A 27,192-nucleotide genomic window follows, 5' to 3' on the forward strand; every position below is an offset into this window, starting at 1 on the left:
GAAACAAAGCATTTTGTTTTCATATGACTTTTAGTTTCGATTTTTGAAATTTTAACAAAAGTAAAGACGGACTAGTTTCACCAAACGGTTTTTCCTCAAGCTCTCCTGTTGAAGCTATTCCACCTTTTATAAATAAATATTCCTTAGAGCACACTTGAACTTGGGACTCCCACATCCCAGGTAGTGCCCTAACTACTAGACTAAAAGCTATAAGGAGGGCACCACAACCACCACCTCCCTCCAGCTGTTTTCTGAATATAGTCCTCCCCAGCCTTTGTTAAAATGCCCAAAATCGAAACAAAAACATCCAAGATGAATTAAAAAACAAAAAACGTTTCATATGACCCTACTTGAAATTTTTCCAACTTTTCAATTCGCAAAAAAATTAGAACGTTTTCATTTTGACTCAAAAATGAAACTTTTGATTTTTTGGAAATGACAGTGAACCTAAGATTCACCTAGGTCATCTTCTGAGTTATTGGTAACTCTAAAATAGGTAATGGTGTCTTTAATGTACAGTGCCACCCTATCCTCCACCAGCACCTCTTTTACCCACTGAGGGGGATCTATAGAAGGTTTGTGTATCATCCTCCACAGGTCAGAGCCAAGACCCACAATCACAGACCCTGGCAAATGCTGGGGTGTTTGTTTCAATGGGTTTTATTTAATTCCATATTTTACAAGGTGGATCTTGATTCCCAAACTTCCCATCACCAGCAGAACAAAGGATCTTGGAGAGCAAAAAGGATTGGGGAACTCTGGGGCAGAAGCACAGGTGGTACAGAGCCATTTCCACCTGAGATCACGAACGCTTCCTCTTTCCTGTAAGACACAGTACCCATTCCTGAGATATTCCCCCAGAAGGGGAATAAATGAGACTTCGGGCTATCTCTAAACTCCATCCTCTCCCACATACAACAGAGAGACCACTTGATACTAGAGCTGATAGTGGAATGTAAGGTAGGGCAGGAGACTAAGGGATCCAACTTTTCAACCAACCTGTAAGATGAAGAGGTGGCCTGCTTACCCCCACAACCAGGAGAGATCTAATAAAATCAGGAACCTATAAAGTTTGGGGAGACTTACCTCCTTCCCATGGGCATTCAGGTAATCTTTCACTTCCCCGACTAAGCCTGGCTTCCCCAAGGAGTGATGCAGGCAATGGACTCTAAGTGGGGTGAAGGGTGAGCCAGGGAAATCAGGGGACCATCCTACCCCTGGGAATCTGGGGGCTACCTAGCTACCCTCATTCCCTCTGGGATTCAGAGACCTGTTCTAGAACAGCACACACAAAGGACTTCCAAGGGGAATTTGAAGGTAGCACAGGATACAGAACACACTGGAACTGTCATGAGGGCATAGCCCATTCAAAGGTCACCCTAATCACAAATAGGGCAAGACTCCCCTCAACCTCAAGGCCTAGGGGCTGGGGGAGCCTTGATGAGGCCCTAGCAGAAGAGATGGGACTCTGGCCACTGCACCAGGGGGCTCTAGGGATTTTATTTCTTCTTCCTCTCCTGGGAGCAGCGAGGGCAGAACCTGGTAGGAAAAGGAGAGATAAGGCAGCAGTTATGGCGTAGGAGGGACCCACCAATACACAAAGCCTATGGGACCCCCCCTTAGTGCCCCCAAATACAGCCACACACCCAGAAGCCCTTAAACACACACAACCCCCAATAAATCTTCATTGAGATGCAATCCCAACGCTCCCTAACATCCACAGTCACCCCGCCCCAGAACTTCCAAACACCCAGTGATTTATAGCTTCTTGAAACCTCTGATGTCCTTGTTTCAGCACCCACTCACCATTTTCCTCTTGGCTTTGTCGTCAGGCCCACACAGGCGAAATGGAACCACTCGATGGAGCACTGATGTGGGATGGAGAGCACAAAGTCAGTCGTACAGTAGAGTTTCCTCCCCTGCTGAATCTTTTGGGGGCTACCAAACACCCTCCCCCGCCCCCAGCATTTGATCACATAACCTCCCCTTGCAAATCCTCAGCAGTGACCACATCAATATTCAGGATTGGGGAAGTGGATTGAGAAACTCACCCAATACCTACTCTGTTTTAAGGTTTCCCTCCTCCTGGATTCCAGACTTCTCCAGGACAAAAATCTGTCCCCTAAGGGTCTCTCTAAAATGAGCATCCCCCTTAATTCTCCCCTCCCATAATCTGTAGATACACCCTCAACCTGCAGGTGTCACTGCTTGAGATAGCAGGACCCACATAAACAGAACCAGGCTCCTAGTGCGAGTGTCTCTCCCCCATTCTCTCTAAGCCCAGTCTCTTCCCAAACTAGTTGATCATAATGGTCCCTTCTGACCTTAAAGTCTATGAGTCTTACATCAGGGTTATCACAGCCAATCATCTCCCCATAGGAGACCTGGTGGCACAGGCAGTAGGTGGGTTCGTTGGGATCCACAGGCATATCCAGCACATCTGAGGGGTGCACATTTCCAAATGTCACTGAGGGCATCCCATACTCTGTGCTGCTGCAGGGGAGAAGGATGAATCAGGTCAGTAAAATCACCAGGGTGGGGACAACCCCTCACTTCATCTAGGGAGGCCTCCTCTGCTGTGGACTCCACCTTGACAGACACAGAAAGAGACCCTTCCCCACATAACACAACTGCAGAAATCCACTATCCAGGTCCTGTCCTCACAGCAAGGTCCTAACCTCTCCAGGCCTTTATCTCCCTCTGGAGGGAAGGATATTTCTCTCAGTAGGAGTCCTAGCCATGATACTCAGGCTATTGCTCTCACTGCTCCAGGGCACAGCAGGGACAAGTGGGATGGACGAGCCCATTGGTCTGATCTGGGTGAAGCTGGGGGATCATTTATGATCTGGATGAGGGATGGACTGCACCCTCAGCAAGTTCGTGGATGACATTAAGCTTGGGGGAGAGGTAGATATGCTAGAGGGTAGGGATAGGGTCCAGAGTGATCTACACAAATTGGAGGATTGGGCCAAAAGAAATCTGATGAGGTTCAATGAGGACAAGTGCAGAGTCCTGCACTTAGGATGGAAGAATCCCATGCACTGCTACAGGCTGGGGACCGACTGGCTAAGAGGCAGTTCTGCAGAAAAGGACCTGGGGATTACAGTGGACGAGAAGCTGGATATGAGTCAACAGTTGCCCTTGTTACCAAGGCTAATGGCATATTGGGCTGCATTAGTAGAAGTGTTGACAGCAGATCAACGGAAGTAATTATTTCCCTCTATTCGGCACTGGTGAGGCCATATCTGGAGTATTGCATCCAGTTTTGGGGCCCCCACTACACAAAGGATGTGGACAAATTGGAGAGAATCCGGCAAAGGGCAACAAAAATGATTAGGGGGATGAGGCACATGACTTACAAGGAGAGGCTGAGGGAACTGGGCTTATTTAGTCTGCAGAAAAGAAGAATGAGAGGGGATTTGATAGCAGCCTTCAACTAACAGCCTTCAACCCCCCTGAAGGGGGGTTCCATAGAGGATGGAGCTCGGTTGTTCTCAGTGGTGGCAGATGCAGAACAAGGAGTAATGGTCTCAAGTTGCAGTACAGAAGGTCTAGGTTGGATATTATGAAAAACCATTTCACTAGGAGGATGGTGAAGCACTGGAATCGGTTACCTAGGGAGATGGCGGAATCTCCATCCCTAGAGGTTTTTAAGGCTCCACTTGACAAAGCCGTGGCTGGGATGATTTATTTGGGGTTGGACCTGCTTTGAGCAGGGGGTTGGACTAGATGACCTCCTGAGGTCTCTTCCAACCCTAATCATCTATGATTCTTTGACAAAGTGCAGTACCTGACCATTGGTTTCATCCTGATTAGGGGAACCTTGATGGACCCACTGGTTTGACCTGACTTGTGGGGTTACCCTCATTCCTTAAGTCTCCCTTTCACTTACGTGCGGACAAGTTTCAGCTTCTTTTGAGCCATCTTTGGTGCCTCCTCATCAGAGTTTTTCCCCTTAGAACGAGCACGGGCAGCTTTCTTCTCCTTTTGGGCCCGGCCCTCTGGTGGGATGGGGAAAATAAATGGACATTAAACACTTCCACCAACCAAGATAGATACCTGTACACTAGCCCCCTTTACAGCATTAAGACACACACACACCCTGCCCTTTCATAGTCTCTGGTCTACACCACCCCCCACCCCATCATCTCCTCTGAGACTCCCCAACACAACTCTCCACCATCATCCCTGGGTGACCTCCTTGTCACTTGCTGGGGTTCTAGCTCCTCCTCAAACTCCAACCTCACAGTCTCTGGGCCATCTCCTGCCATCCTCCTTCCAGGCTCCCTTCCAACCCCACCACTTTTGTGGTCCTGGGCCCCACCATATCAGTTTGTGGCAGGGCCCTGGAACTCACTTTTCTTGCCCTTGCTGGAGGAGCTGTCGTAGTCACTCGACTCAATCTGCTTCTCCTTCAAGTCAGCTTCAAAACGGGCAAGGTCCGTGTCTAGCCGCCGGATGTGCTTATCCACCTGCAGGTATGACAGAAAGCAAAAGCATTATTAGGCGATGGAATCCTGAAGGGCCTAGAAAGGACAGGGGATGGGGCTTCAGCAGAGAGGGAATTGTAGGTGATGCCTACAAGGGAAACAGGGTTCCATGCTGTGGCTGGAGCAAAAGATTTCCAAATGCTTTAAAACCCCATCCAGTACCAGTACCAGGATGCAGTGAGTCGTGACTCCCAGCTCTTCATGCCATAACCCTTAGACACCACTCTGCTCCATCTCTCTCCTTCATACCATTTCATAGGTCTGCATGGCCAGTTGCACTTTGTCATCTCCGAACTCCTTGCATTTCCCATAGGCCTCCTGAATTTGCTTGAGAAGTCCCAGTTTTTCCTCCGAAGAAAGAGTCCGTGCATTGCTGATATACTCCGTGGCCAGTTTATCAATCTCTGACTTGAGGTCTGAAACAAGACCGGATTCATGGTCAAAAATATCCCAGTGCCCTCTGCTAGGAAGGGCAGATCTGGACAGCTGCAGGTTCCCTCCTCTGCCCTGTTGTCACACCACCACCTGCAACGGAATGAAGAGCAGGCCAGCTGCAGGCTCTCTACCTACTCACGGCACATTACTCTGGGCCTCATTCCTGACACTCACCTTCTGTTCGCTGGTCTAGATCTCGCATGAGTTGGAAATTTCTCTGCAATTCAAATGGCAGGTTCTCAATGCCTGGAGAGAGACGTAAATACATGGAGGGGTCAGGTCTCTGTTTGCCCCATTAAGCATTTATAATAACCAGATACAGCACTTAACATACTCTAATTTCCCTGTCAGTCCAACTCTGATGTAATCCAGCAGCTGTTCTCTAAGATGCCAATGATTCAATCTTGAGCTCATGGAAAGCCTAGAGTCTGGTGGGCTCACAGACAAGAGTCATTATTTTAGTAAATCTTTCTGGGGTCCACTAAGTTGGCACTATCTGCAACTTCCCGTCAATGTAGACATTATTACTTGGCTAATTTCTTGCAGGTATCATGGAAAAGGTGGGTCAGGAGAAGGAGAGGGTAGTGGTCCTGATCAGAGCAAGGAGGCCCCTTCCATGCATAAGATGCAGCATGAGAAAAGGTATGGGGTTGTTTATGGAAGAATCTGACAACTACACAATGGTAGTGGTAGCAAAAAAAAAAAAAAAAAAAAGGAAAGCTCAGGAGGGACAAAGCTGTGCAGTGGCTTAAAGGAGAGGACAAAAAGCTTGAACATGATATGGAGGAAAAAGAAGAACCAGTGGATTCAAAGGTGATTCAGGGATGATAGTCAGACCAAGAGGCCAGAAAGATAATCTCAGTGGCTGCACGTTGAATGGATTGAAGGTAAGTGGTCTATGTGTCCAGGCAGTCTTAAAGGAAGAAGTTACAGTAATCAAGATTATAGATATGGGGCTGTGCAAGAGTTCTGCTGAGGGAGCAGAGAGAAAAGATACCAACTTAGAAATATTATGGAAGCAGCAGCAATATTTGGCCTGGATATAATTCAAATATGCATGCATCAGAAGCACAGGTCCTTCCTTGTCAGTAAAGATAAATGAGATCTCTCTTATTGTAAGCTGTACAGGACCTAGGAGAACATAGGTGAAAAATACTGATTCCATCCAGTACAAGGCATCGACGACCCAGACCACACTAGTCAGTTTACTACAATATGATATAGAATCACAGACGTGTAGGATTGGAAGGAAGCTCAATAAGTCATCTAGCCCAGTCCCTTGCACTCAAGGCAGGACTACATAACAACTAAACCAGTGGTTTTCAACCTTTTTTCATTTGCAGACCCCTTAAAAAAAATGCAAAAGGAGGTGCGACCCCTTTGGAAAACTTAGACAATTTGCGGACCCCAGGGGTCCTTGGACCACAGGTTGAAAACCACTGAACTAGGCCATTCCTGACAGGTGTTTGTCTAAACTGATCTTAGAAACCTCCAATGATGGAGATGCCACAATCTCCCTAGGCAATTTGTTCCAATGCTTAACTACCCAGACAGTTGGGAAGTTTTTCATAATATCCAACCTAAACCTCCCTTGCTGCAATTTAAGCCCATCGCTTCTTATCCTATCCTCAGAAGTTAACAATTTTTCACTCTCCTCCATTTAACAGCCTTTTATGTACTTGAAAACTGTTATGTCCCCTCTCAGTCTTCTCTTTTCTAGACTAAACAAACCCAGTTTTTTCAATCTTTCCTCATAAGTCATGTTTTCTAAACCTTTAATCATTTTTGTTGCTCTTCTCTGGACTTTCTCCAATTTGTCCACATCTTTCCTGAAATGTGGCACCCAGAACTCTACACAATATTCCAGTTAAGACCTCATCAGCATGGAGCGGAGTGGAAGAATTACTTATCATGTCTTGCTTACAACGCTCCTGCTAATACACCCCAGAATTATGTTTGCTTTTTTTGCAACAGTGTTGTACTGTTCACTCATATTTACCTTATGATCCACTATAATCCCCAGATCCCTTTCTGCAGTACTCCTTCCTAGGCAGTCATTTCCCATTTTGCATGTGTGCAGTTGATTGTTCCTTCCTAAGTGGAGTACTTTGCATTTGTTCTTATTGAATTTCATCCTATTTACTTCAGACCATTTGTCCACATCATTCTGAATTTTAATCCTACCCTCCAAAGCACTTGCAACCCCTCCCAGCTTGGTATCATCTGTACACTTTACACATGTACTCTCTCTGCCATTATCTAAATCATTTACGAAGATATTGAACAGAACTGGATCCAGGACCAATCGCTGCAGGACCCCACTGGATATACGCTTCCAGCTTGACTGTGAACTGCTGATAACTACTCTCTGGGAATTTTTCAACCAGTTAGACACCCACCTTATAACAGCTTCATCTAGGCTGTATTTTGCTAGTTTGTTTATGAGAAGGTCTAGCAAGACAATAACAACAATCCCAGTAAAGTGAAGATATACTACATCTACCACATCTGCCCTATTCATAAGGCTTATTACCCTGTGAAAGAAAGCTATTAGGTTGGTTTGACATGATTTGTTCTTGACAAATCCATATTGACTGTTACTTATCACTTTATTATCTTCTAGGTGTTTACAAATTGATTACTTGATTATTTGTTCCATTATCTTTCCAGGTACTGAAGATGAATGGTCTGTAATTCCATGGGTTGTCTTTATTCCCCTTTTTATAGATTGACACTATATTTGCCCTCTTCCAGTTCTCTGGAATCTCCCCCATCTTCCGTGAGTTTTCAAAGATAATCACTAAGGAGATATTTGAACCATTAGTCAGCTCCTTCAGTATTCTAGGATGTATTCATCAGGTCCTGCTGACTTGAATACATCTAACTTGTCTAAGACATCTAACACGCCAATCCTAAAACTATTTTACATTAAATAAATAATAGTGCTTTTCATGCAACAACTCAAAGCACTGACGTGCTTAAAGTGCCACAAAGGAGGATTAATTTCCCCATTTTACAGATGGGAAAATGGAGGCAGAGATAGGAAGAGACTTGTCCAAGGTCATAGAGCAACTCGGGGTAAAGCTGGGACTAGAACACAGGAATCTTGACTCCAAGTCCCCTGCTCTTTAGTCTATTCTGCCTGCTACATTATAACGTAATTCACTTGTCTCTCTCCAGCTTCTGGAAGTTCTGAAACACAACATATATTTTAACTACCAAATGTTATTACAGTAACAGACATGCTGCAAGACTCAAGTCAGTATTTAATTATTCTTTTTCAGTGTTACTTCTTACTAGGGCTGTTAATTAATCGCAGTTAACTCATGCGATTAACTAAAAAAATTAACTGCGATTTAAAAAATTGTGATTAATCGCACTGTTAAACAATAAAATACCAATTGAAATTTATTAAATATTTTGGATGTTTTTCTACATTTCCAAATAAATATATTGATTTCTATTACAACACAGAATACAAAGTGTACAGTGTTCACTTTATATTATTTTTTATTACAAATATTCACAATGTAAAAATGATAAACAAAAGAAACCGTATTTTTCTATTCACCTCATACAAGTACTGCTGTGCAATTTCTTTATTGTGAAAGTGTAACTTACAAATGTGGATTTTGTTATGTAACAGCACTCAAAAACAAAACAATGTAAAACTTTTGAGCCTTCAAGTCTAATCAGTCCTACTTCTTGTTCAGCCAATTGCTAAGACAAACAAGATTGTTTACATTTACGCGAGATACCGCTGACTGCTTCTTATTTACAATGTCACCTGAAAGCGTGAACAGGTGTTCGCATGATACTTTTGTAGCAACATGCCAGATATGCTAAACATTCATATGCCCCTTTATGCTTTGGCCACCATTCCAGAAGCTGACCTGCTTCCATGCTGATGATGCTCATTAAAAAAATAATGTGTTCATTAAATTTGCAACTGAACTCCTTCGGGGAGAATTGTATGTCTCCTGGTTTGTTTTATCCATTTCATGTTATAGCAGTCTCGGATGATGACCCAGCAAGTTTGTTTTAAGAACACTTTCACAGAAGATTTGACAAAATGCAGAGAAGGTACCAATGTGAGATTTTGAAGGACAGATACAGCATTCGACCCAAGGTTTAAGAATCTGAAGTGCCTTCCGAAATTTGAGAGGGACGAGGTGTGGAGAATGCTTTCAGATGTCTTAAAAGAGCAACACTCCGATGCGGAAACTACAGAACCCGAACCACCAAAAAAGAACCACCTTCTGGTGGCATCTGACTCAGATGATGAAAATGAACATGCGTTGGTCCGCTCTGCTTTGGATTGTTATCGAGCAGAACCCGTCATCAGCATGGACACATATTCTGGAATGGTGGTTGAAGCATGAAAGGACATATGAATCTTTAGCTCATCTGGCACGTAAATATCTTGCGATGCTGGCTACAACAGTGCCATGCGAATGCCTGTTCTCACTTTCAGGTGACATTGTAAACAACACGTGGGCAGCATTATCTCCTGCAAATTGTAACCAAAACTTGTTTATCTGAGTGATTGGCTGAAGTACGACTGAGTGGACTTGTAGGTTCTAAAGTTTTACATTGTTTTATTTTTTAATGCAGTTGTTTTTTGTACATAATTCTACATTTGTAAGTTCAACTTTCATTATAAAGAGCACTACAGCACTTGTATTAGGTGAATTTAAACATACTATTTCTTTTGTTTTTACAGTGCAAATATTTGTAATCAAAAATATAAAGTGAGCACAGTACACTTTGTATTCTGTGTTGTAACTGAAATCAATATATTTGAAAATGTAGAAAATTGCCATTTATTTAAATATTTTTGGATTTCTAATCTTGTTTAACAGTGCGATTAATCTTTTTTAATCGCTTGACAGCCCTATTTCTTACCCATAGCCATGGAGGTTCTCTTGGACTCCTCTTATTGGGTGCCTAGAGAGACATGTTGGGGAAAAAAAGCCCACTTTCTTCTGTGACTGGACAAAAGACTGTGCTGCATGCAATAAAACTCAGTGATCCAGGCACTCATGACCATCAAGCTTGATTACTGCTATCCATATCTAGGAATGAAATCGCATGACCTGAAAAAACTCCAGTTGGTATGAAATGCAGTAACTTTTGTGCACAGCGACACAGGACACCACGAAAACATCTCCATTTTCTGCACTGGATCTCCATTGAATTCAGAATCTGGATCAAGGTCTCCATTCTGATATTCAAAGCCCTACAGGATTGGTCACAGGAACATGACAGACTGCCCCACCTTCCATGACCATGCGTCCCCACAACAGAAATAATCAGAACTAAGACAATTAAGCTGCCAACTATGGGGGAAGGCTTGTGAATACAAAAGACAGAATTCTAAAAAAAAAACTGGACTCAAACTATGCAACTCACTCTGGCAAGAGATAAGAATGACTACAGCTGACTTCGGCATGCAGGGCTCAGGCTGCAGGGCTGTAAAAGTGCTGTGTAAACATTAGATCTAGTGTGGGCAAAACAGGCTCTGGGCCCGCCTTGCTCACAGGGTCCTAGAACTCAGGCCCCAGCCCAAGCCCAAACCATCTAAACCACAACTTTGCAGCCCTGTGAGCCCAAGTCAGCTGACCTGGTGCAACCGTGGGTGTTTAACTGCTGTGTAGACATACCCACTGTGTTCAGAACCTGTTTCTTCAACCTCAATTTCATCATGCAGACACAAAACCAACCACTTACACACAAGCAAACGTCCTTAAGAACAGAGCAAAGTATTTCTTCTAAAGGCTGGGAAGGAACAGAGAGGGAATTTGTTACTATTATTTATATTTTAAATAGTTAGGAGAGGCTCAGCTACTAGGGGCCATTTAAGTATCTAGATAGAAGGAAAAGTTTTCATGATATTATCCCAAATATTACATATAAACAGGGTGGGGTGGGGGGTGGAGGACTACATTAAAAGACAGATAACATTGCACAGTCAAGCATTCAAAAGTTGGGAAAAGCCAGACTTAAGATTGCCTCTGTTACCTCAGTCTATCCTCTTTGTACATACGTGTTATGCCACAGTCTTTAATTACATGATCACATACTATTTGTCCCACAAAATGCCTTGCCTCATTCAGTGTACAGGACGGACAGTGCTCACTGAATGGATTCTTTTCATCCTCATTTAACGCGTGGCCCAGGCCTTATTTACTGCACATTAGTTAAACTATGCTTTAAATACAGAATTATTAATTTCCTCATGGGCTTTTCTACAGCACTCATTAATGAGTGCTTCACAATGTATCTTCACCACACTGCTGTCAGGTAGGGAGGTATTATAATTGCCATTCTACAGATCGGGAACTGAGGTTCAGAGAAATTACGGACAAATGGTATCCATTCATTTTGGGTGCTCAATTTGAGACACCCAGAGCCTGGTACATCAATCACAATACTTAACATTTTTATAGCACTTTATATGTTCAAAGCACAGCTCCCATTGACTTCAGCTGCAAGTGCTTACCACATGTGTAAATGAGACCCCAGGATCTCAAGTTGGGCACCTAGAAAACGAAGGACATATAATTAGTGACCACCTGTGAAAAGTCTTAATTTAATTACACAGGAACTCCGTAGCAGAGACAAGAATAGAATCCAATGACTAAACCGTAAGACCATCCTTTCATCTTCCTGCAATCCACTGCCTTCCAACTTCTGTAACAAATGAGGCAGGGGTGCTATAGACAACAATCTCAATCACTAGACAACCCTGATCCATTCCCAGAAAAGGATCACCCTGTGCAATGAATGATGGAGGGATCCTGTGGAAAAAATTACATGATCCTGTAATTAAAGACTGTATCATAATGCATACACGCACGGGGTTGAATTAAGATTTGCATGAGCAATCTTAATTCTGATATTTCCAATTAGAGGGTGTTTTTCAATTAACGTCTTAGTTCAACACTGCAAACTTAAAAAACAAACCTTCTATCATGAGAAACCATACTGACCCCTCAAACGCATCATCAACAAGGTTGGAACCTTTAGATCCACAGCACAGACCCTTTACTACTTGAGCTAATGGAGTAACTGGTAGCAGCAATAGGCAATTATGCTCTGTGTGAACCAACAATAGCAGAGTGATACACACCCTTGGCAAACAGCTGAGAAACCTACTAGCAAACAGTTGAGACTCAAAAATCCTGGATTCTACCCTAAGTTCTAGAAAGGAGGCCCCTTTAGTGATGATAGACCTTTATTTCCCAGTGTTCCTATCACTTGCCACCTTCTGTCCCTGATCTTAGCACATACCCTTTTGCAGTCCATTTCTCCACCCTGCCCCCCGACACCATTCATTCCCCACTGTCTCCCCTTTGCAGCCAGTCTATTCTCCCTGCTGTCTGTTTTTGTCCTCCACTCCTCTGCATTCCAATCAAGCTGATCCTTCTTTCTCTTCTTGCTTGCTGGACCCCCTGGTTGTGGAGTGTTAAGATCACAAGAGAGACAGTCTCCCTTCTCTCAGTCCCTTGGTAGCCCCCGGACCATTGGGAGGAGTAATTGCACAGAAAGTCCTGTTCAGCCCCTGCAATCATGGGCTTGAGCATTCTCAGCACAGATGGAACCTGCAGATAATTTAGCTGCCAATCTCTAATATGCATGTGTGAAGAGAAAGTTATTCACCTTGTGCAGTAACAATGGTTCTTCAAGATGTGGCCCCATGTGGGTGCCCAACTGTAGGTGTGCTTGTGTCCCTGCACTGCTGATCGGAGAGCTTTTTGGTAGCAGTGTCAGTTTGGCCTGCACATGCGCTGAAAGCCACCAGGAAGGCCATTTTCATCGACAGATATGTGAGCAAATAAGTAGCCACAGGTTAAGAGAGGTCTAGTCAGGCCTTTCAACACTAGGTTCAGCTCCCATGTAGACGTGGGATGTCTCCCATTCATGGTTGTGTGGGAATTTGTAACTGCAACTGTCCGCTATTGAGTTTTGTACTCCTGGAAGGTAGATAGTGTGATGTTGTGGGAACTGCATCAATTCCATAACTTTAGTGCTTCTGAGCAGAGGGAGGGCGACCTTGTTCCTCCCTACCAATTTATGTAATATATACATGCTATGTTGTCTGTTAAGACTCTTGTTTGTGTTCTCTTAATCAGCAGGAGGAAATGGGTACAGGCATTCCTGACTGCACTGAGTTTGAGGAGGTTGATGTGGAAGGATATCTCCATGGATGACCATTTTCCTAGTGTTTTTAGGTGGTTTAAATGTGCGCCCCATCCTATGAGGGATGAGTCAGTGGTAAGTAGTAATGATGGGAAAGTTTGCTAACATCTGCTGGATTTTTTCACCAGTCCAGGGAGTTTTTGACCTTGGTGGGTAGTGACAGAGGTAAGTCTAATCTGTCTCTGCTCAGTCTGTAGACTTAGCTGAACCACATCAGGCAGCACTGCAGTTGAAGTCTGGCATGAGGTATCACCTCTGTGCCTGCTGCCATATGCCCCAGGATGTGGAGGCAGTGTGTGGCTGATATTTGAGGGCTGGTTTGTACTGTCTCTGAGCATGGCCATGGTGTGGAACCTGTGTTGTGACAGGAGTTCTTTGGCCTGTAACAAATCGAGGTCAGCCCCTACAAACTCTAGGCATTGTACAGAGGAAAAGCTTGATTTTTGGACATTGATCTGTAGACCCAGTTCCATGAACAGGTCTACTGTGGTTTTGATAACCAGCTGAGTTTCATCAAAGGAGCCAGCCCTGAGAAGGCAGTCATCCAGATAGGGGTAAGATCATGATCCCCGGAAAACGAAGGTGAGCTGCCTCTACAGAGAGGATTTTGGACAGTACTCTGGGAGCTGATGATAGCCCAAAGGGGAGTACTCTGTACTGGTAGTGGCCCTGTCCTAGGGAAAATCTGAGGAATGGCAAAATTGAAATATGAAAATAAGGTCAAGGGCTGAAAACCAGTCTCCCTGTTCCAAAGCTGGAATAATCATTGCTAGAGTGATCATCTTGAATTTTTGAGCCTTGACGAACTTGTGAGTGCTCTGAGGTCTAGTACAGGTCTCCCCTCTTCTTGGGTATCAGGAAATAATGATAGTAAAAACCTTTGCCTCACAGATGTTGAGATACTGGTTCTATGGCCCCTAACAAGAGAACGTGATCTATTTCTTGTCGTAGTAAACTCTCACGAGAAGGGTCCCTGAAGAGGTATGGGGAAGGGAGTTAAACTGAATGGAGTGGATGATTTTCAGGACCCATCAGTTTGATGTGATATGTTCCCAGGTGCTGTGAAACGAGGCAAGTCGGTAGCCAAATGGGTGAGATGGGTTGGTCAGCTACAGCGGTTGAGAAAAGTGGTCTGTCGACGCCTCAACCAACACATCAAAACTGATGTTTTGAGGTAGACAGTTGCAATGTGGAAGGCTGTGGGCATAATGTCTTACATTTGGAAAATCTTGACTTCTCTCTCTGAGGCTTGTAAAAACACTGGGTTGGGAATTGTGAAGTGGGGGGTTTATGTTGAGGTTGCAGACTAAACTTTCTCTTTTGTCCAGGAGTAAAGATTCCTAATTAGTGAGAGTGGCCCTAGAATCCTTAAGGGTATAGAAGGATGCATCAGTCTTTTCAGAGAACAATTTGGTGCCTTCAAAGGGAAGGTCTTCAACTGTCATCTGCACTTCCTTAAAGAAGCCAAATAGGTGTAACCAAAACACTCGCCACATAACGACTGCAGTGGAGATGGACCAGTCTGCTTGTCGGCTGCATCAGGGGCTGACTGGAGCGCTGTTTTGGCTACTACTTGTCCCTCATGGATAACAGCTCGGAACGGGTCGCAGTGTGACTTTGGGAGTTCATCAATAAAGGTGTTGAGCTTTATATAATTGACAGTCATATTTCACATTAAAGCTTGATAATTTGCAATTCTAAACTGCAATGTGGCAGAGAAGTAGGTCTTTCTCCCGAAGAGGTCCAGGCATTTCCAATCCCTATCATAGGGGGTGGATCTCATTTGGAATGTCCATGCTGGCTCCCACATGGGAAAAACGGGGATAAAGAGATCTCATATTGGAAGCAGTGGGAAACAATTATTAAAATAATCAGACAGACAATGAACAGGTTCTACAGAAATTAAGCATGTTAAAGCACATAGCACCCCATCCAACATGGAAGGATACTAAAAAAGCACAAGTTGCCGAGTTGAATCTAGGAAACGGTGAGACTGAAGTGGTGACCTGATCTCAAGGGGGGTACAGAGTAAGGTCGGATAGAATACAAGATGACCCAAAGGGGAAATCAGACAGCCAACAATCTACAAAACAAAGTATTTTTGTACTGGGAATTGGTAGAACAGAATATAGCAGGAGTGGAAGGAAAATGGGAAGTAAAGAAAGAAGAAGAGATGACAGTAGCAAAACAGGGACACAGGAAAAGTGGGTACCTAAAAGTAGAATAGGGAAGAAATAATTAGGTTTGCTCACGAACAAGGCATTTTGGGCGAAAAAGAATATTAGTGCAAGTGAAAAGAGCAATGTGGTGGCCAGGAATGAGAATTCAGATGGAAGATTTTTGTCAAAGGTGTTTGGGATTAATTTGTGCACAAACCAAAAGCTGAAAAGAGAGGGCAGTGAGATATCAGCCTGATACAACAGATCCATGTGATTGCAAATGGATTACATTGGACCTCTAAAAAGAACTCTCAGAAGAAAGGAATATTGCTTAGTAGTAACAGATAACTTCTCAGGCTGGGTTGAAATGATCTCTACCTCAGATAATAAAGCTCAAACTAGAGTTAAGGCTCTGTGGACATGGCTTTCCCTTCTATTTTGATGACCACAAGAGCTCTGGGACAAGCAGGAAGCAAGTACACCCCCTTTTGAGTTAATGACAGGCAAGACTATGAGAACCCCAGAAGTTTTGTTAACACCAAGCAGGCAAATGCCAAAATGGGTGCAGAAAAAAGTATGGGTGGCAAACTTGGTACAAACAACAGAAGAAATTTGGGCAGAAGAAAATCAGCATAGACAAAGAGAAGAGAAGAGAAGAAGGGACAAATGGGGTATCAATGGAAAATAGGGGACAAGGTGATGCTTAGGGAATTGGTGACGAAAGGAAAGATGAAACCAAGATGGAGCAGACTATTCCCTGTTAGATCTGTAGCTAGCCCCATGGCGGTCTTAGTAGCCACGCCAAAAGGAGATGTTTGGAGACACTCTGACCAAATTAGATTGTACATTTCAGGGCATGGAAATAGAAGTAGAAGCAATGATGCCAAGCAAAATATGGTCTCTCGACTTTTTGAAATACAAATAGATGTGTTAGGCACCATTAAAGCGCTTGTAAAATGGAGTGAGGGTAAGTGTTGCTGTGGTGACATATGACACAGATAGGAACACCGGTTGCTTGGTTGTTGATAAATTCTGTAAGTACCCTGACAGGGTGGATAAAAATAAATGATTTTTTATTTAAATCAGATTTTTTTTTTGATAAAATGCTTTTTGAGGGAAAAACCTATCTAAAGATAGTTATAATTAAGATACATTATAGCTCAAAAAAAATCTCGTAATGGAATAGGGATTATAAATTCTAATTCTATAGTATGAGACAATATAGTCATGTAATGTTTAAGAAAAGTTTTGTAAATGAGTTCCAATAGTTCATGGATTAGGGACCCAATCTTATGGGGTTCCAGGGGCTTCTGTAGAGATTATTTAGGTTACTCTTTCTAGCTACCCAATGGGACTCAGTGCTCAGTCTAGAAGAGAACATCAGAGATGCTTAGGTTTGCGGTTCTCAAACTGTGGATTTGAGTCTCCAGAGACAATATGCTTCTTAACAGCAAAAATGTTTTAAAATAAACAAACAGAGGTGAGAAATAACAGATCGCAACCCTATTGTCCCTCTGCAAATTTATGTACACAGAGTCAATCCCTTACCTCTCTCTAAAAGTACAAAGTTTCAAAAAGTTCAATGAATAGAAGATTGTTGGGGGCGGAATAGATCTGGACAAGGAGAAGAGGTCTGGAGATAAATGTGAGAAGGGAGGGACAGGCAGCAGAAACGAAAGTGAAACTGTTTGAGCAGCATGTTCCAGAAGTCTTGAGGTCTTTCTGAGTGTAGTCATCATTGATTTGAGATCTACCATACCATTCTCTCACTAGAAGGGAAAACCTATAATGGCAGCAGGCCATAAAAGTGAGCCAGTTTGGGAATATTTTAATGAAGTTCCTCTACCTGTGAGTAAGACAGGCATGGGTGCAAAATGCAAACAGTGCAACAAAGAAATGCAAGGCCTGCTTGCCCGAATGAAACAACATCATGTGAAATGTTCCTTCTCAGGAGGAAGCTGCATTGAAGATGATAAAAGGAACATGTCTGAACATGCAGGATCTTCAGGTTGGTAACAACCAACAAGAATGCCCTTTTATGTAGAAATCCATGATTAAATCAAATCCACCCTGGTTCATTAGGATATGGGTAATGAACACTTTTGAATGGGAGTTTGGGAACGAATGGGTCATGATACAGGGACACCATAATGGGACTTGATTTAAAGGATGGGAAGTATCTAGAGAGAGATGTCCCCATGAACACGTACGTGCCTTGAAACATCTTACATTGGAGGTCAACAACATAGAATTGGTCAAACTTGGACTAATATAACCCAACAGATGAATGAAAACTGGACTGTTACAACTTTTACTCCTGAACAAGTGGAATGGCTGATCCCAGATCGTGATCATGGTTGCAGATGGATACAAAACAGGTCCAGATTTTAGATTACTTTCATTTTATCTCCTGAGGATTGGGTTATAGATAGTCACTATCCAAACTGTTCCAAGTGGACTGCTGGATATAAAACATATTGGTCTTGGGATTTAAAAAGAAGGGGAATGATTTAAAGGGATGCTGCGTGGGAAACATTTAACACTGATTTGGGATTAGGAAATACCTTGTGTCTCTATATTTTAAGGGAAAGAGCGAGAGAGACCTTGGAACAATTGGCTAAGGCGGCCAACATAGGGGGACAATGGGAGGTAGCAGATGAAAAAATAGACCAGTCAGTAACAGAATTAAGTAAATTACTGAGAAAGGCTGTTTTGGAAATTGTTAAACAAGTAAGGAACATTCATACTGGTTTATCCTGGGGCGGGGGGGAGTTTGTATGGAAGCATAGGGAATATTAGGAGAACAATGGAAAGATATCGTAGAACAAAGTAGTAAAGGTAATTAGCCAAGAGCACTGAATTAGGCATTAAAATATTATCTTACATTAACAACATGTTAAAAGATTCCTGGAAGGTGAAAATGCAAAAGCATACACTACACCAATACACCAATGTAGTCTCATCCTTTCAGGAATAGCCAATGGAAAGGTGCAAGAGGTATAACCCATTTATATATCCTAGTGCTTGGGGAAATGAGATGAGATACTATGAAATAGTGCCAGAAGGAAATGGATTGTAGCAGATCCCTGGAGAAGGATGGAAAAGAATAACAGGAGCCCAATGGGAATGGGGAACATGAACTGAAAAGGGAAATAGGAATTTAGAATGGAGAGAGAACCTTACTATCAATTTGCAATGGAAAAGAGGTTGGTGGGGACTGTATTAAGTAAAATCAAGTTGGCACCAGGAACAAAAAGGTAACGTAACAATAAAAAACCTGGACCCTGGAACGAGGAATGTGGTGTATGCGTAGGAAAATAATTGACTTCCAATATGAACAGCACCAATGGCACGCCCAGGTAATCAAAACATCTATAACTCACCCCAGACTGATGCCACCAAATTTGGAAGAAAGTGGAGGGAATGATACAGATCAGGACAGGGAAATATAAACATACCACAGGACATTAAATCAGATAGAACAGACGACAGGCCTTGTAATAGGTGTAAAAGGTGCACTTGCTTGAAAACACAAGGTTATTGAAAAAGCTGTAAAGGATAGAGAATCTCAAATGTGTGCCTAGTATGATATTGTATGTCATGGAACAGAGTGGAGTGGGACTGAATGGATAATTGTATTTTGGACTCTTGGAATAACAGTGTTATTTTTCCCATGCATCTGTATTGGGTATCAAATATGCAAACCGTGTAAGAAAAGGCAAGTCTTAGAGGGACACTTAAAAATTCAATTGCCAGATTATACAACTGAAGATCGCAAAATGACATTTTAACTTAAAAAGGAGACACATGGCCCCATAATTAATAGGTATAATTGGTGAGATTGGTGTAATTTGGTAACCTTTAGTAATTGGATATTGAGTGGGGAACGCTTGGAATGGTGCTGAAATATTACAAATTGTGGTGGATAACACAAGTCTGGTAAAGCCTGGTAAATCTGAATTTGCTAGAGGATTTTAGGAGCAGGATTCCCTTAGCATCAGACAGGATGTAAGGAAATTTACTGAGAGTGCTGAAATTGCACTTGAGCGCTGACACAACTATGTACTCTGGATGTTTAACCAGGGGCTTTGTGTGTATTTGTGGTGATCTGGATGAACTATGGTCATGGTCAGTCATGTTCAAACAAATCATACAGAAAACATAGAATCATAGAATATCAGGGTTGGAAGGGACCTCAGGAGGTCATCTAGTCCAATCCCCTGCTCAAAGCAGGACCAAACCCAACTAAATCATCCCAGCCAGGGCTTTGTCAAGCCTGACCGTAAAAATCTTTAAGGAAGGAGATTCCATCACCTCCCTAGGTAACCCATTCCAGTGCTTCACCACCTGCCTAATGAAAAAGTTTTTCCTAATATCCAACCTAAACCTCCCCCACTGCAATTTGAGACCATTACTCCTTGTTCTGTCATCTGCTACCACTGAGAACAGTCTAGATCCATCCTCTTTGGAACCCCCTTTCAGGTGGCTGAAAGCAGCTATCAAATCCTCCCTCATTCTTCTCTTCTGCAGACTAAACAATCCCAGTTCCCTCAGCTTCTTCTCATAAGTCACGTGTTCCAGCCTCATCACCATTTTTGTTGCCCTCCGCTGGACTCTCTCCAATTTTTCCACATCCTTCTTGTAGTGTGTGGCCCAAAACTGGACACAGTACTCCAGATGAGGCCTCACCAATGTTGAATAGAGGGGAACCATCATGTCCCTCGATCTGCTGGCAATGCCCCTTATACAGCCCAAAATGCCATTAGCCTTCTTGGCAACAGGGGCACACTGTTGACTCATATCCAGCTTCTTGTCCACTGTAACCCCTAGGTCCCTTTCTGCAGAACTGCTGCCTAGCCATTCAGTCCCTAGTCTGTAGCAGTGCATAGGATTCTTCCGTCCTAAGTGCAGGACTCTGCACTTGTCCTTGTTGAACTTCATCAGGTTTCTTTTGGCCCAATCCTCTAATTTGTCTAGGTCCCTCTGTATCCTATCCCTACCCTCCAGCGTATCTACCACTCCTCCCAGTTTAGTGTCATCTGCAAACTTGCTGAGAGTGCAGTTCACGCCATCCTCCAGATCATTAACGAAGATATTGAACAAAACCGACCGCAGGACCGACCCTTGGGGCGCTCCAATTGATACCAGCCGCCAGCTACACATGGTGTCACTGATCACTACCTGTTGATCCCAACAATATAGCCAGCTTTCTATCCACCTCATAGTCCATTCATCCAGCCCATACTTCCTTAACTTGCTGGCAAGAATACTGTGGGAGACCATATCAAAAGCTTTGCTAAAATCAAGGAATAACAAGTCCACTGCTTTCCCCTCATCCACAGAGCCAGTTATCTCATCACAGAAGGCAATTAGAGTAGTCAGGCATGACTTGCCCTTGGTAAATCCATGCTGACTCTTCCTGATAACTTTCCTCTCCTCTGAGGTGCTTCAGAATTGATTCCTTGAGGATCTGCTCCATGATTTTTCCAGGGACTGAGGTGAGGCTGACTGGCCTGTAGTTCCCCAGATCCTCCTCCTCCCCTTTTTTAAAGATGGGCACTACATTAGCCGTTTTCCAGTCATCCGGGACCTCCACCGATTGCCATGAGTTTTCAAAGATAATGGCCAATGGCTCTGCAATCACATCCCCCAACTCCTTTAGTACCTTTGGATGCAGCACATCCGGCACCATAGATTTGTGCTCACCCAGCTTTTCTTAATAGTCCCAAACCACTTCTTTCTCCACAGAGGGCTGGTCACCTCCTCCCCATGCTCTGCTGCCCAGTGCAGCGGTCTGGGAGCTGACCTTGTTCGTGAAGACAGAGGCAAAAAAAAGCATTGAGTACATTAGCTTTTTCCATATCCTCTGTCACTAGGTTGCCTCCCTCATTCAGTAAGGGGCCCACACTTTCCTTGACTTTCTTCTTGTGGCTAACATACCAGAAGAAACCCTTCTTGTTACTCTTAACATCTCTTGCTAGCTTCAACTCCAAGTGTGATTTGGCCTTTCTGATTTCACTCCTGCATGCCTGAGCAATATTTTTATACTCCTCCCTGGTCATTTGTCCAAGCTTCCACTTCTTGTAAGCTTCTTTTTTGTGTCTAAGATCAGCAAGGATTTCACTGTTAAGCCAAGCTGGTCGCCTGCCATATTTACTATTCTTTCTACAGATCGGGATGATTTGTTCCTGTAACCTCAATAAGCATTCTTTAAAATACAGGCAACATGTAAATGGTGAACTTAGAACTTACTGACCTGGGTCAGCTGACCCTCTATGACAGCACAGCAGCAAGAGCTCAGGTGAATGATTGATGAGAAAGTAAATGTCAGTCTGTCCCTGTTGTCCCTTGCAAAAATATTAATCAGAAAAACAAGCTATGATTATGAAATGCCAACATGGCATATTTCAGGGACACTCTGAGAAAAGATTTCAAATAGAAGGCTCCTTGCTAATGTAGCAGACAAAGGCATAACAGAATTCAACTGCTGGAAACTGAAGGAAGACAAATTCAAACTAGAAATAATCCACAATATTTTAACAATGAAGGTAATTAACCACTGGAACAATTTGCCTTGGTATGTGGTGGATTCTCCATCACTTAAAAACAGTCTACCTTTTTTAAGAGATATGCTGTAGCTCAAACAGAAGTTGCTGGGCTTGATGCAGGAATCACTGTGTGAAATTCTATGTTCTGTGTTACTCTGACTAGATGATCATAATGGCCCCTTCTGGCCCTAAAACTATGAATCATGCAGGTGATTCCTCCCAATCAGCACATTTTCTTCCATCTTTTAAAAAAACTTGTCAACAAAACATGAAAAAACATTAATCACGATTAATCTCAGTTTGAATTGTACTGTTAAACAATAAAATACCAATTGAAATTTATTAAATATTTTTGGATGTTTTTCTACATTTTCAAGTATATTGATTTCAATTACAACACAAAAAGTGTACACTGCTCACTTTATATTATATATATATATATAAAAAATATTTGCACTGTAAAAATTATCAAAAATAGGTATTTTTTCAATTCACCTCATACATGTACCGTAGTGCAATCTCTTTATTGTGAACGTGCAACTTACAAATGTAGATTTTTTTTGTTACATAACTGCACTCAAAAAGAAAACAATGCAAAACTTGAGAGCATGAAAATATCTTGACACTGGCTACGACAGTGCTATGTGAACACCTGTTCTCACTTTCAGGTGACAATGTGAACAAGAAGTGGGCAGCATTATCTCCTGCAAATGTCAACAAACTTGTTTGTCTGGGCGATTGACTGAACAAGAAATAGGACTGAGGGGACTTGTAGGCTCTAAAGTTTTATAGTGTTTTATTTCTGAATGCAGTTATTTTTTTAACATAATACTACATTTGTAAGTTCAACTTCCATGATAAAAAGTTTGCATTACAGTACTTGTACTGGGTGAATTGAAAAATACTATTTCTTTTGTTTTTTACAGTGCAAATATTTGTAATAAAAAATATAAAGTGAGCACTGTACAGTTTGTATTCTGTGTTATAAATGAAATCAATATATTTGAAAATGTAGAAAACATCAAAAAATATTCAAATAAATGGTATTCTATTATTGTTAAACAGTGTGATTAATCATGATTTTTTTAATCACGCAATTAATTGTGATTAATTTTTTTAATCGCTTGAGTCCCTAAAAATTATATAAAGTAAAAGCTTTTTAAAATTTTTGTCTCCCTTGCATTTTTCTCCTTTTCTCTTCTCCACTTCATTCGCTCTTTTTCTTACCTGTAGTATGTTTCTTATCTTTTCCTGTCTTGTCTCTATATTGTACAACATAAAAAAAATTATACTCCTCTTCTTCCCCCATCCCCTTCCTTTTTCTTTTCCTATAGTTTTTTTTCTTACTTAAGGCACATTACCAACCTTTACTTTCTCCTATCTTTCCTTTCGTCCCATGTTCCCAGTTTCCTGTATTCTTGCACATTGTCTCCTGTTTCCCGAAACATGAGTCTCATATTCTTCAGCCTTATCCATAAAAATCACACACAGGTTCTCTCTATACTTACATCGCTATGTAGAGTACATATACTGTTCACCATCTAAGTACGTGTATAAACAGCAGTGTAGACAGTGAGGCACTGCATAGGCAAGTAAAGACACACCAAAACCTTAGGGCATATACCCTACTTGGCTCTCTACACACTCAAGCAGTGCCTCCCCATCTACACTGCAATTTTAATGTCACGCTGCCTCCATGCTGCCAGGAAAAGGCTCAAGTAGCAGGGAGATTGAGGCTGGGACAAGGCAACAGGAAAAGGCTCCAGCAGCTCCCTGCTGTCTGAGCCTTTCCCCGTTGCCTCCCCTCCTTGCTGGAGTCTTTTTCCCTATGGTAAGGAGAGGCGCCAGGAACAGGAAGATTTTGGAGCCTTTTCACAGCTCTTTCCCCCCGGTGGAGTCTTTTCTTGAGACGGGTAGCTAACACCACAGTACAGATGCAGCCTGCTTTTCACTGCACCCTGTAACTACAGATACCCTAATGCCATCACGATTGTAGACAAGACCACAGGCATTCACACAGCGCACTATGCTGATTTTCTCCTTGACAAATACAGACTTATCTGCCATTACCCTGAAAATCCCATAAAAAACTCAAACATTCATAGATATGCAGAGGATTAGTGGGATTACTGATATTTATATAAAAACAAGTTACGATTCACAGCCATTAATATTTTTCATACTGCAAGCCTATGTAACTGCACAATACGCATGCATCTTACATTGACTGCATGTGCCCGCATTGTTGTAATTGCATTGTGGTAAGATACGTTGCTTTTGGGCCTTATACTCATATAGCAGGGCTGTGCTGCATCAATTCCAGTATGGATAGACATGGCAGGCTTCCTTGCACTGCTCCTAGGCATGCTGCATTCTGAGTAATTTTTGCTCTAGATTGTGAGATACTTCCAGGAGACCAGACAAATTGTGGGAAGAGAGGCCTAATTCCTACAATCTTCTCACTGTATCCTGGAATTTAGCTGATGAAGTGCCATTTCTAAACAACTCTGTCACAGTGATGGAGATAAACTTTGCTCCTGTCCATTACTGAGACTGAAAAGCAGGTCTTGGAATAGCTGAAAGCATATAATGTGGTACCCATGGTGACTGTGAGAATTTATGAAATTGTTTGAGAAATTCAGAGACGGACCCAGTAATTGGGTCTGTGCAGACCAACAAAATCTATTCTTTGATCAACTGCCTTTGGAGGGATGCTGCTATTTGCTCCAGCCAACAAGCATTGATAACCTGGAGATTTAGGATAATGAAAGCTTCAAAACTTCAGACTGCATGAGGGCACTGATGAAGCAGGGCCAGAGACCAGAATGAGAGCACCTCTCAGCATGCACAAGTGAGTGACAACCACTGTTTGGAAGCTGGCCATCACCAATTGCTACCAATCAGTGCAAAAACCATTTCAGTGATGAAAGATCCACAGTTGGAGCTGTTAATGCAAAGTGTGAACAAGACTATTCAGCATTTGACACTGCATCATGAGATCAAGGTAGGTCATACAGGAACTCATTACTGTGTATGAAAAGATCCCAATTGTGATAGGGATCTACTGAAAGGACCTGTGTGCCCATTCTGTTTCCTCCTCACCAGCTCTTGCCATTCAAATACTCCATGGTTCTGTAGGCCTTGTTTGAAGACCCCAACAGTTCACGAGCATTATCACTGGATGGGTCAGGAAAAGTTCGTGATACCAGGATCTTCAGAAATTCAGCACTAGTCACAAAAATGAAACAAGAAGTTCTCTTCCCCTACTGTACTCCAGACATGAATGAAGAAATGGAACCAACTTATTCTGGATGACTCAGCACCACCTTCTTGTTTCCCTGGCTTATAAAGGGAGCTACTGTAAATCCTGATGGGAACAGACAGACTAGTTAACTATACCCTAAGCCACTGTAGGATGGTTATAGAGCATGCATTTGGTAGGCTGAAGGGGAGGTGGAAAAGTCTGACACAGAGACTGTTCTGGGACTCATCTTCCTTGTATTACTGCTGTATGTTGTTTTTACACAGAATTTGAGACTAAAGGAGGATTAATTGCTGACGATTGGACAGAAGAGGTGCAGAGGCTACCTGACAAATCTGAATAGCCCAAGGTGCAATCCACTGTTGGCAGTGTTGCCAGCAGAAGTGCCATGGTCAAAAATGCTCTGTGCATACACTTTGAGAACAGGAGACAGCAACATATTATATTTTGGTAGAATATATACTGAATTATACAACTAGATGTATTGCAGAAGTGCCTACGGTCCCAAATGAGCAATTCGGATGCCATTGTTCTAGGCACTGTACAAACACACAACAGAAAAATGGTGCCTGTCCTGAAATCTCTTCATCTTCTGGTTTTATGCATTTTAATGCTATTAAATAAACCTTGGCATCTGTGTTTTGAAACCAAGAACACCACTGCTGCTTTATTAAACAGTACAAATTTTATTAAACACAATCAGAACTTCAGCAACCATGCAAAGCATTCACAAACATATAACAAAATAATTTAAAGATCAAGTCTGTGACAGATAAGACACAGATTAAGTAGTTCTCCTTGTCCTGAGGATTGGATTAGTGGGAGAATGACTGGGACCCATGTGGGGAAAGTGAAAAATATCCTCAATCTCAATATTCTGAAGCACAAAAGTGCAGCTTTCCTGGGCAACGATGCTCTCCAGCAAAACAGTGTGCTTCCTTATTAGGGTGAGCATTTCTTCTTGCATCAGCCCACCCCAGCATCTCTTTCGCTTTGCTTAGATCAGCTTCAAAGAACTGTCTTCTTGTCCCACAATCTCTCAATTAATTGCTTATCTTAACACATCTAGGCCCTCTTTGTGGCTCGTTGGGACTGCACCTTAAGTTTTTTAAACTCTCTCTTTATATCGCTTACCTATATGGCCCTCATTACCATAGTACAGTAACTCCTCACTTAAAGTCGTCCTGGTTAACGATGTTTCGTTGCTGATCAATTAGAGAACATGCTTGTTTAAAGTTGCGCAATGCTCCCTTAGAAGGTTGTTTGGCAATCACCTGCTTTGTCCACTGCTTGCAGGAAGAGCAGCCCATTGGAGCTAGCTGGTGGGGGCTTGGAACCAGGGTGGGCCAGAAGTCCCCCCATCAGCTCCCCTAAGTTCCCTGTGCGGCAGCCACCCAGTAGGCTATCAATTGCTGGACAGTTCAGCTGTCCCTCCCCCAACTGCCGTGTGCTGCTTCTTCCCTCTGCCTTGGAGCTGCTCCCGGGAGCCTTCTGCTTGCTGTGCAGGGGGGGGGAGGGGGAGAAGAGGGGTGCTAATGTCAGGTGTCCCCCTCACCCTGTTCCTGCCCCACACTCCTTTGCCCCATCTCCACAGAGCAGGAGGGAGCTTGCTGGCAACAGTTGCTGTCTCAACTTGCTGATCTACTTTAAAAGGCAGCGTACTTAGAGTGGGATCAGCATACTTAAAGGGGCAATGCGCGTCTGTCTCTCTCACACACAGGTTGTGTGTCTCTGTCTCTCTCTGCCATGCCATGCAGAGTGTGAGGCTACATTAACAACAACGTGTTAACCCTTGAGGGCTCAGCCGAGTGCTAGTTCATCATTTAGCAGTAAGGCATTCCCTGGGAAATATCCCACCCTCTGACTTCAGCACCTCATCCAAGCTTCACAATCATCATTGCTGTGTACAGTATTAAATTGTTTAAAACTTAGACTGTGTGTGTGTGTGTGTGTGTATATATATATATATATATATAGTCTTTTGTCTGGTGATAAAAATTTCCCTGGACCCTAACGCCAGCCCCCCCCTACATTAATTCTTATGGGGAAATTGGATTCGCTTAACATCATTTCACTTAAAGTAGCATTTTTCAGGA

At 42.8% G+C, this 27,192-nt stretch overlaps 1 protein-coding gene across 6 annotated transcripts in view; it reads right to left on the reverse strand.

Moving 5' to 3' along the window:
* Positions 1-642: 642 nt before the first annotated feature.
* Positions 643-27,192, reverse strand: part of ING4 (inhibitor of growth family member 4) — a 34,342-nt gene continuing 7,792 nt past the window's right edge. For 4 of the 6 annotated variants that reach the window (XM_039503491.1, XM_039503472.1, XM_039503451.1 and 1 more), the window contains 7 exons: positions 5,100-5,171; positions 4,740-4,906; positions 4,358-4,472; positions 3,893-4,001; positions 2,346-2,493; positions 1,807-1,868; positions 643-1,539 (listed from right to left, as the gene is read on the reverse strand). In XM_039503491.1, coding sequence (XP_039359425.1) covers positions 1,500-1,539; positions 1,807-1,868; positions 2,346-2,493; positions 3,893-4,001; positions 4,358-4,472; positions 4,740-4,906; positions 5,100-5,171 — 713 coding nt within the window. In that variant the 3' untranslated portion in view covers positions 643-1,499. Of the gene's footprint in view, positions 1,540-1,806; positions 1,869-2,345; positions 2,494-3,892; positions 4,002-4,357; positions 4,473-4,739; positions 4,907-5,099; positions 5,172-11,427; positions 11,468-27,192 lie in introns of all 6 variants that reach the window. The other 2 variants (XM_039503502.1, XM_039503483.1) reach the window with 2 other exon arrangements.

Source organism: Mauremys reevesii, linkage group 1, assembly GCF_016161935.1.
Source record: "Mauremys reevesii isolate NIE-2019 linkage group 1, ASM1616193v1, whole genome shotgun sequence".
Taxonomy (NCBI): domain Eukaryota; kingdom Metazoa; phylum Chordata; order Testudines; family Geoemydidae; genus Mauremys; species Mauremys reevesii.